Below are 11,560 nucleotides of genomic sequence, written 5' to 3'. Positions count from 1 at the left end.
CTCTCTCTCTCTCTCTCTCTCTCTCTCTCTCTCTCTCTCTCTCTCTCTCTTTCTCTCTCTCATATTCTCTCTCTCATATTCTCTCTCTCACTCACGCACTTTTTTTTTCTCTGTGCCCCCTCTCTCTGCCCTTATTTCTCGCTCTCTCACTTCCCTGTCTCTCCATGTGCATAATAACTGTGTACAATTAAAATTATGCAAGTTTTCACACTAATTTTTATCGTACCTTGTTAAACCAAGTGATGGTAGAATTAAAACCATAAAGATCAGAAGGATGAATGTCTTTTTCATCTGGGAATGGTGCTGCTCTGACCTGATCACAACAAAAATATTAACAACTCAGTTGATGCTCTTAGCCAAAATCATTTATACGAAGATTGCGTTAATACCTACTCAAATTCTATCGCTAAGAGCACAACAAAAAGCTTTCATTTACGACTAATAATTAACTTGGAGTATTTGATTTTGAAACTACGTCATAAATTAAGATATTTACTGCAAAAATCTTCAAGGGGTATTACAAAAACAAATGAATAATCAAGATGATAAAATGGAGGCAAACATGGCTGCTGATGAGAGTACGTCTGGGGGCGAATTCCATCAATTTCAACTATAACATTATAGAACATGTAGAACATTATAATTGAGTAACGACCAAGCGAAATTCCCTGTAGGAAAAGCCAGCGGAACTTTTGCGCAATGACAATCCAAATTCCATAACGGCAGAAACAGTTAGCTATAACGACTAATTGGCATTTATTATTAATAGTGATATTAGTAAGGCACTTATTACAGAAACCTGACAGCAAGTTATGCTGGCGCTTGTGTTTGACACTTGCAGGTCACAGCACAACATAACATTCAGTATTATTGCACTCGTATCAGCCAGGCATATACAATATCATAATCTCCTGACATTTACTCCCGATATCAATATATATAATGACTAAGCTAGCAAGTCACTTCTCTGCCAATCGGTTCGTATTGAAAACAAATTATTTCAATGCTGCTCAAACACTGAATATATAGTGTACATTCACCTATGCATGGGGTTGAAATTAAGAAAACAACTCCATTCTCAAATAAGCGACAGCCAAAATCGACAGCCAAAAAAGACAGCCACAACCAGGATTGCCTGAGGTCAGGGCATAGAGCAAGGAAAATCAAGAACTGAAGCATAACAACTAATTATAGCCGCAGTTTTAAGTGCTTTCTCACACTAGGTGCAACAATGTTTGTTTACATAATGGCAAAATACTAAATGAATAGGTAATGAAAAAAACATTTCCAGTAAAAAAGCACATAGTTTCCCCTCACTCACTGCAGAAGCTTCAGATCTCTAGATCTGTTTTTCTCAGAAAAGGAAAAATGTTACCTTTGATCGCTATGTATAAAATTCATGCCGCTATATTTCTTTAGTATTTAATTGAGTGTTTTTTAGAGTTCATGCAAATGTAATAATCTAACAACAAAGGGCCAGCCTAGTCCTATAGAAAGTAAATGAAGCCTTGGCATTCCAATTATGTCAGAAGCAAATGGCATACTGATTTAGAAATTTCTAAAATAGTGAAAAATAACAAAAATGAGTAAAATAGAAACTGTTATGCTTTGTTCATATTTCACCACAAAACTCTCAATTGTGTAACAGTTTTTTTGGTGGCAGAAATCTATAGTCATACGGCTTCCACAGGTTTTTTTCTCTAAGTGGGTTTATGCATAAAAAATCACAAAAACCTTATAATGATGTGTTTGCTCATTTGATTTGCAATTAAAGCCCATAACAAGTTCGACATTCGTGCTTGGTAATATAAACAGCATTCATCTAAACCTATTTTTACCAAAATTTATCAACAAAAAATGTTAACAAATCCATTACCTCCCACTGCAGGCTACGCCTATAATTTCCCAACCCCTTCAAAACGACAGTTAAGCATTTTTAAATTCCTACAGACGTAAGGCAAAACGAGCGAAAGAAATATTAACGGCGAAATGCTTCTGCAAAATACTCTGTATAGTTGAGAGCACTCGATTATGCTCTACGCGTGCAAACATGCAGGTGCAGATATAGCGAGACCCTAAAATACTGTACCTTGTCCAGTAGGACAAAAATCTGTCAGTCCAGGCGACAACTGCAGGTAGAATAGCTGAGAAGGTCCAGAGTAGAAGAGTAGGAAGAAACTCTGATATAACAGGACTCTGAAGCAAATAATAATATGTATATATATATATCCCTATTATCTACTCCTGATATATATATATATATTTATATATACACAATTCATTAGAGGTTAGATTAAATACAAATCAATTCCATAAAAGGGGCTTAGATATTGCAAAAAATAATTCAGATACATGCAAGATGGTAGTGACGACGACGACCGTGGTAAAAAGAATGTGAGCTGTCCATCGACAGGTCGAGGAGAAAAGCGGCAGAGATCGTCGCCACGACAACGCACCGTCTGAACCTTCGCAGCATCCTTGTAGAAGATGTCGTCGAGAGAGGTGATGATGATCGCCGGAGTCGTGAAGAAGAACAAAGCGATGAAGAGGAAGCCATTGACGAGTAGAGACTTCACGGCAAGACTGCCGGGCGACGACGACAGATTCTCCCTGAAAGCAAGACCAGCATGTGCAATATGTGAGCCACCGTCATCCTTACTGTACGTCATGGTTCAATTCTTGAGCTACATTTCTTGTTGTAATTATTGCTGTTATTATTATAATAATAATTATTATTATAATTATTATCATTATCATTATCATTATCATTCTTCTTCTTCTTCTTCTGCTTCTTCTTCTTAGTATTATTATTATTGGTAGTGGTAGTGGTGCTGCTACAGCTGGGGGAAGATGGAGGCCGGATCAGCAGCAGCAGCAACAGTAGTTGTAGTAATAGTATTGGTATTAAACATTTTTGCTCGAAAAATTTGCATCAAGGGTCGGTTAAAAATGTTTTTTTTGAGGGGGGCAAGGGAAATGCATCCGTCATAGTTATGCGTGGAGATGAAGCAGGTAATTAATTAATTATTAGATAAAATGATAAGTACATGAAGATTTTCATATCCATTCCATGTGCTACTATCGCACACTGGTCTAGTCTAACCCACTGTTAGTTATGTTCTGCTACTTCCAAATTCTTCGTCATATCTCATATCTCAGTAGTTCTTGAAATTGGTCTCCCGCAAATTTCCTGTCACACTAATGCAAAGCTCACTTTAAGAACTGCTTAATTTGTGTCTATTTACTGACGACTCATTTTGTAGCATCAACTTTGTATAAACTCCTTATTGATGCAGAAAATCAGTCTGGATAAATGCATAGGTTGTCACAACTCCACTCCTCGTCGCAAACGTGTGGCAACCATGCATGTATTCCATTCTAGATATAGCTTATAGAGCTAAAAGTTTCTTAGTTTCTCAACTTACTTGTAGATGACTTTTTGATTTTCGGTTTTTTTAAACTGACGCAAGTGCTTGAAAACATCTCCCTGGGGGAAGGTCCCATAAAAAAATAAAGGCAAGAAGAAGAAGTAGGAGGAGGAAGAAGAGGAGAAGGTGAAGGCAAAGAAGGAGGAAAAGGAAGCGGAGCAGAAAGAGAAGGAGGAGGGGGAGGAGCAGGAGGGGAGGCAAAGAACACGATAAAGAAGAAGTAGAGAACGAAGAAGAAGACGCATAACAATACCCACCAGTAAATATCCTCGGGGCTGGGTGCGTACTTCACCTCCCACTGGGACGACATGAGCTCGCCACTCAGACTAGATGTGCCAGCCACCGATCCCTTCCCACAGGCTCCCAGGTAGCTCTGCACGACACTGTCAAGGGGGAAACAAGACCGGTGAAGCACCTGACACGTCTATCTATACATAGCATTTCCTAAATTAACACCGCTTTTACGAGAACGGGAGCTTCGCAGTAAGTGCGATGAGAGACACCCGACCCTCCGTTAATGTCAACGGGAGCTTCGCAGTAAGTGCGATGAGAGACACCCGACCCTCCGTTAATGTCAACGGGAGCTTCGCAGTAAGTGCGATGAGAGACACCCGACCCTCGTTAATGTCAACGGGAGCTTCGCAGTAAGTGCGATGAGAGGACACAGCGACCCTCCGCGTTAATCTCAACGGAGCTTCGCAGTAGCACCGATGAGCAGACACACGACCCTCCGTTAATGTCAACGGAGCTTCGTGCAGTAAGTGCGCATGCGAGCACCCGCCCTCATTAATGTCAACGGGAGCTTCGCAGTAAGTGCGATGAGAGACACCCGACCCTCCGTTAAAGGACAATTGAAGTCAAATTTTCTAACTTCTTACATAACGTTTTTATACATAGAAATACATCCAATAACGTATTCCATTTCAAATCCGGAGCCCAAGTGATGGTCATGTGACGTCACGGCCCCAAGTTGAGCGACGCCACGCTAACGCAAGTTGAGTGTTGTGTATAAATTGGAAACAGAAAGCGATAATTTCAATGATTCTAGTGATTACGCAGGTGATGATGATATTTATAGTGATTGATTTACCAGTTGGATATAGGTTTGAGCCTGAATATACACAAGAAGAAATTAAGGAAAATCGTCCGAAAAAGCAACGCGAAGAGTCGGCACAAACTTCTCAAGAATCAGAACAGTCACAACATGGCGGAATGGAAGCTTCGGTACCCGATAGGACTGTAGACAAATACTGGTGTTCTTGTGGTGTTTGTGAATTAATGAGTACGGCATCTGAACGTATATGCTGCCATGAGAATGAGAATACCAGGGTTATTGTAGACCAGTTCGATGCTAGACCAGGTGAGTCATGCGAGTACACTGATCACCGTGCTTATCACGCTCGGTCAGAATCACATGTATCTGTACATGTACATGTATCTACGCAAGTCATGTACATATACCGTGAATGCATTATCCACACAGGTAATATGTATGTACATGAATATTTAAGTACATTTACAGGCTACATGTTTGTGTCTTGACATGATAAATAAGCATGAGAAATAACAAAAAAACATCGAATATTTAACCACCGCACGCACTATGTTTACATAATGGCGTCGCTCAACTTGAGGCCGTGACGTCACATAACCTAGATTACTATTCAGATGTTTATTACTAATTGGGCGCCGGATTTGAAATGGAATACGTTATTGAATGTATTTCTATGTATTTAAAACGTTACAGAAGTTGGAAAATTAGACTTCAATTGTCCATTAATGTCAATAGCTCGATCCCCTGCCTAGACATCCTAGTGTAAACACATTACATGAGTAGTTACGCTGTAATTACTCTTACGCGTGAGCCATCTCGTCCGTCTGAAACGTGACGAATGCGATTCCGAGAGTGTCCTTGAAGGCTGCATCCTTCTCCGCCTCGCACGCATCAATGAGCTGCTTCTCTTCTGCCTTGTAGAACTCCGCGCAATCCGTCTGAAATCGACGCGTGCAATGGAGTGACGTCAACGCAACATGTACCGTTCCACCCGAAACTCAAGCGTCTGGCCATAATGGCGCACAGTCATCTACCGTTTCAAACTCGCCCCCAGGAGTGACATTCGAAGTGACATTTCGACTACAAAGCGTTCGAGGCAGTTACCTATTGTAATCTGCAGCAAGGCAGAGCTTCGTGAAAATTTTGCGAACTAAGTGCGTTTTTTCAAACATTTGTCAATCGCAGGGATCGCTACATCCTAGGTATATTTTGGCCAAGCAGAATAGCGAACGTCGATTATGGCAACGCACGGAACAGGAGAATATCGAAGTTACTATCAGACAAAGGAAATGGCGGTGGATTGGACACACCCTAAGGAAACCGAAGACCAACACCACGCGGCAGTCCTTAGAGTGGAACCCACAGGGGAAAAGGAAAAGGGTGGAAGAGAACAGTCACAGAAGAACATCAGGAGATCGGCATGACGTGGGAGCAGCTCAAGCGGACAGCACAAAACCGAGTCCGATGGAGAAAACTAGTGGATGCCCTATGATCCGGTAGGAGTGAAGAGGATTAAGCAAGTAAGTAAGTAAGTGCGTTGAAAATGACGGCATGAAAACACCATAACGATTAGAGATGGGACTTTGTGAAGAACGATTCAGATTACGCGATGCGTTACACGACGCAAACGCAACACAGAATTGAATGCGTGGTGATCTTTTCACACATATTACCTTGACACTTTTGTATCATTCCTCTGAGAGAGGAGAGATGGGAGACAAAATGAAAGTGTCAATGAGACTGTAGCTCACCTTGGATGTGATAGAAGAGGGAGGGGGGATATATAAAGCAAGAGTATATATGGAAGAACTCCCATTATATAGCATATCTCCCATTATATACTTTTGATAATGATATATGCATAAGTTTTGATGCGAAAATAAATGTTGATGAGAGATGGCGCTACTCCTAAATAATCGCCATTTTGGTTTTCGAATATTGCGCAAATAAAACAATAAAATATTCCAATGAAATTACTGTAACGAAGAATCTAAAACACAATATTACACGTAAATAGGTATGATTGTAGAGTTGTTAACCAGTTAGACAAAATAAACGTAATAGGACGTTGTCATCTCTCCCATAGGAGTAACAACTGTTTTTGGGGCTAGCCTTACACATTCACATACCAAAATTTAACAAAATCGAATGAATTTAGATGGCCATTTTCATTTTTGCCAAAAAGTGGGCGTGGCTCGAAAGAAGGTTGACTGGCGTGCTCCAAAAAAGGACGTTCAAATCTCTCCCATAGGGGTAACTGTACGCAACTTGAAACATGTAGGTCAAACGATTCTTGAGTTATCGTTGACCGTAGGCAGAAACTGAAATGCATAGTGAAATTGCCAAAATCTACCTAATTTGCACAATTTAAAAAAATGTGAAAACCCGTGTGATATGTTTTGGGGCCAGTCCTTATTCATTCACATACTAGAAATGAGCAAAATCCGTTGAACCTGAACTGACTTATGGCCATTTAAATTTTTGCCAAAAAGTTGACGTGGCTCGAAAGTAGGTCGACTGGCGTGCTCCAAAATATAACGTTCAAACCTCCCCCATAGGAGTAACAACTATATGCAATTTGAAACATGTGGGTCAAACGGTTCTTGAGTTATCGTTGACCGTAGCCAAATGTTGACGAACGAACAGACAGATGGACGGACGGACGGACGGACGGACGGACGAACGAACGGACGGACGTACGACGGACAACACCCCATGGCAATAGCTCATCTTGACGATGTCAAGGCAAGCTAAAAAGAGCAGAAAAGGGAGGAGATATTAGTGCCACTGCAAAACATGCAAACGCGTTAATAATTACTGCATTCATGTCTGTACCTTGGGTCCACAGCAGCAAATGTAACCACATGGAAACGGATGCATTTGTGTACTCTGTCCAGGTTTAGTTTTCAGTTGGCTACTCACAGCCACTGCCTCACTCGCTGCTTGCCTGGCAGAGAAATGGAAAGAAGTCTATTAAAACCTATCAACAGCACAATGATTATTACCCATGGCTCAAATGATTACTTGCTTCATGAAGGGCAGTTGAAGGGAAGTGAGATTGAGAACTTGGTCAGCAGCATGCACCCGCCGCCTGCCGATTTGAGAAATTTGTACCTTTTCCCTTCTAGCTCCATCAGTTGAGCAACATTAAATGCAAACTGAACGTCTTGTATTCGGATTTCGGGATAGGCTTCCCTGAAAAATTCATAAATAGGATCACACTTTACATATATATTGCTTACATATAAACGTGAATTAGATTAGGGATACCTATATCACAGATCATGTGCCTGATATAAATATAAATATAAAAATCTAAACATAACATAAATATGATATATGATGCACGATAACGATACGATGATGATGATGATGATGATGATGATGATGATGATAATGATATATAACAATGCATAAAACGTTACTTTCAAATACAATGTACACACTCGGTTCCATGACCAAAGTATATTAACTAACGTTTTTACAAAGAATGAAAGCGTCAATGACACTGTAGCTCACCACAAAAAAAGAACACAAATGAGTGAGTGAGAAGAAGTAAGTATTAATTGAGCAACCATCGACGTACATTATAGAAACGAAGAGCATATATGGGAGAACTCCCATTATATACTCTTGATAATTATGTGTAATTTTTTATGTGAAAATAAATGTTTGAGATGTGAAAGTCTGAGATGTGGGCGAGTGATGGCGTTACACCTAAATGATCGCCATTTAACGTTTTTATAATATTCAGATTTAGGCACTGCCTAAAAGCGGAGCTCCCGATGTGTAACGTGTAAGATTGAGAAGATACACTTATTCCACGTAGCTGCTATATACCACGTGACAATGATGTTTCCCTGCCCATAACAGAATTTTTGTCAAAGGTTAATTGATTGCATGGAAGTGTTTACTTCGTATGAGTTTTTCTAGGTGGTAGTACACGGTTGCCATCTGTATATTGCAATAATAATTTATAAACCAAAATGAATCACAATTTGTGACGGTAGATGGCACTATACCCGCTTTGATGTTTCTTAGCGATGGCGTTCGAAATAAATAGGTTATGCTACGTTCCGACATGTTTTGTAAAACTTTACTCTAATAAAAACGTTTTATCGTCAGGGTGGAAAGGAAATACTAATTTTGCATTAAAGATATTGTCAATGAAATCTTGTAAAACAAACCAGACAAGTGTGACACCACAGACTGTTTGTTATCTGCGTGTCTATATAATATGCTATATAATTGCCAAAACCTACCTAATTTGCATAATTTTTTTTTAAATATCAAAACCCCTAGCCCTTATTCATTCACATACCAAAAATGAGCAAAATCCGTTGAACCTGCACTGATTAATGGCAATTCCCATTTTTGCAAAAAAATTGCCGTGGCTCGAAAGTACGTCGACTGGCGTGCTCCAAAATAGAACGTTCAATATGGGAGCATAGTAGTAACAACTATACCCAATTTCATGTGGGTCAAACGGTTCCTGACTTATCGTTGACCGTAGCCAAATGTTGACGGAAAGACAGACGGACGGACAGACGGACGGACGACGACCCATGGCAATAGCTCAGCTTGACAATGTCAAGGTGAGCTAAAAATGCATCTACTCACTGGAAATGCTGTATGATAAGCTCTTTAACACATCCGTCTCTCCGAATTTCACAGATCATCACTGTTCTCGTGACCTTGCAAATATAAGAGGTCAGTTCAACTGCTACACAAATTGCAAGTCATGACAGTCAAACACACGAGAGGTGACACAACTCAACGTGGAAGCCGATGTCATTTTCCATACTCTGGTACATCGCTTTGTGTAGTGATGAAACATACAAACATGTGTTACTCTTGTAACTACTAAGTGTTACGTTAATAAATGCTGAGCTAGACCTGTTAATTAACATTCATAATGTAAATCCACTTACGTGTTCTTCATTTTCAAACTGCAAGTTGGCATGATAGTGCTTTAGGAATAGTACGATGATGATGAGGTATAGAGGTGCAAAACCAGCATGCACCCACAACATTGGTGACCTGCAGGTAGAAAGACACACACCCGCACCCGCACACGCACACGCACACACAAACACACACACACACACACGTATGTATGTAGAAATAATATACGTTCATTCTATAGCTAGAAGTTAGAACACATGTGAACATTTCTGTGTTGATATTACCCACAAGCTGCAGTGACAAATTGATAAATTACACAAACTGATTATTAGCAGCTATGAAGAACACACTTGTGATAACTGTGACGTCACGATAGAACGTTCCTAATTCAATGTGTGCTGTAATCAAACATACTGGCAGCAGTTTAGTTATGACTTCACCTACATAGTACTTACGTAGGATCAATATTCAGGATAGTAGTATGAGTAAATGAATCCTCTGGTCCAGCTGCGAATATACAAAATGTCATGATCAATGTTTGTCAGAAGACACAGTCACATCAACAGTTAGATGAAAGATATTCAGTTGATCCTTTATATATTTTCTCCCTTAAGCATTCACAGAAGTTCAGCCACAAATCCAACGTCCATAGTGCTATAACGTGACTAGTCTTTGTTCTCTACATAATTGTAGGTTTTGCCTTTCAATATTAAATTATAGACACAGAAACTGCAGGGTTCTTTGCTAGCTATACCATTACACAAATAAAACTATATGTCTAATAAATTTAGGTAAGTATACGCCAAGCATCTACCTATCCAAATTATATAAGTAAATATATAATTAACCAAATGAAGTATGCATATACATAATAACTGCAGTAGGGTTTTCCCTCTTTATCTTGGTTTCTATAATTAGGCTATTTTAGGAATAAAAAAGTATTTTTAAACCATTTTTAATTTTAATTAAATTTAATGTTCTAGAATCACAAAATTATTAAATTTTAGTTTTCTCATTATACACTTTCGTATACACAATCTTTATTTTAAGCTTGCTTTGTTTTCTTTAAATTAGATAAAATTTTAAGATAAGAGTCACTAATGGCACAATTAACTACAGTGATCACACACCCAGGAAGAGCCTTCATTTCATCACCAAATTTCTTGTATATTACTGAATCATGACAGAACTTACATTGATGGCAATTTATTGTAATGATTCAGGTTTCTTTGTCAAACCTAACTATTTTTGAACTTGTAAATTCATTACAATCCTCACCTAGATATAACGTTCCATACCCTTTAAATTATTGAACACAAAATTACACTATTTATAAACATTATATGATATTTCACATCAATGAAATACTCAAGAATGCATTCATTGACGATCACATTTAGTTACATTGAGTCGAAATATTTTCATTACTTTTTGCTAGACACAACACATCTATCAGTTTTTCCTAGAGTGGACATATTAGAGTGGTAGCTCTTACCGAGGCCTCCTTGGAAGTTTACGGGCAGTATAACAGTGATGCTGAGTATGCATATTACGCACATGTACACCACCAGGTAGCGCTGGAAAGTCAAATAGTGCAGCGCGTCCTGCCCGCACTTGTGCAGAATGTGAACGTCTCTGCAAAACAGACATGCGACCACCAGATTTTACCGCGTTTACACTCACTGCATGTTGCACTGCCTGTCACAGTGACACGCTGCAATATTTATATTGTTTCTGTGTACATATTGTATATTTGCAGCCACATGTCATCATGATTCTGTAAATATGTATAAAAATTTACAGGAACTACGTACAACATGTACTTCCAGCTTTAGTTCATAATATTTGTTGCGAATTAGCAGGCATGATATATAATGAACAGGTGCAAACACATAAAAAATACAGATAATGCTGGAATTATATAATTATTATGGCTCTCTAACTGCTACGAACAGGAGTAAAGCATTGACATTCATATTGAGCAACGTTTCTCTGGGTTAACAAAAAATATCTGCTGTGTACTAAATAATGTACATATGCATATATATATATATATATATATATATATATATATATATATATATACATATAGTAAGTTAAACTAAGTAACTAGTATCGTACGGTCGGTACGTACTTACTATTAACTTTACCTACCTACGTACTACTTACTACA

At 38.9% G+C, this 11,560-nt stretch overlaps 1 protein-coding gene across 1 annotated transcript in view; it reads right to left on the bottom strand.

Moving 5' to 3' along the window:
* Positions 1 to 11,560, bottom strand: part of LOC106804928 (CSC1-like protein 2) — a 44,908-nt gene that overhangs the window by 21,094 nt on the left and 12,254 nt on the right. Inside the window, exons 5-15 of the mRNA XM_014806336.1 lie at positions 10,883 to 11,022; positions 9,843 to 9,894; positions 9,414 to 9,522; positions 9,103 to 9,176; positions 7,597 to 7,677; positions 7,318 to 7,429; positions 5,287 to 5,420; positions 3,686 to 3,811; positions 2,457 to 2,610; positions 2,090 to 2,196; positions 227 to 313 (exon numbers count right to left, since the gene is read on the bottom strand). Coding sequence (XP_014661822.1) covers positions 227 to 313; positions 2,090 to 2,196; positions 2,457 to 2,610; positions 3,686 to 3,811; positions 5,287 to 5,420; positions 7,318 to 7,429; positions 7,597 to 7,677; positions 9,103 to 9,176; positions 9,414 to 9,522; positions 9,843 to 9,894; positions 10,883 to 11,022 — 1,176 coding nt within the window. The remainder of the gene's footprint in view (positions 1 to 226; positions 314 to 2,089; positions 2,197 to 2,456; positions 2,611 to 3,685; positions 3,812 to 5,286; positions 5,421 to 7,317; positions 7,430 to 7,596; positions 7,678 to 9,102; positions 9,177 to 9,413; positions 9,523 to 9,842; positions 9,895 to 10,882; positions 11,023 to 11,560) is intronic.

This window comes from Priapulus caudatus, unplaced genomic scaffold (assembly GCF_000485595.1).
Source record: "Priapulus caudatus unplaced genomic scaffold, Priapulus_caudatus-5.0.1 Scaffold93, whole genome shotgun sequence".
Lineage (NCBI taxonomy): Eukaryota > Metazoa > Priapulida > Priapulimorpha > Priapulimorphida > Priapulidae > Priapulus > Priapulus caudatus.
The sequence above is the reverse complement of the archived record's forward strand: the minus strand, read 5'-3'. Positions and strand labels throughout refer to the sequence as shown.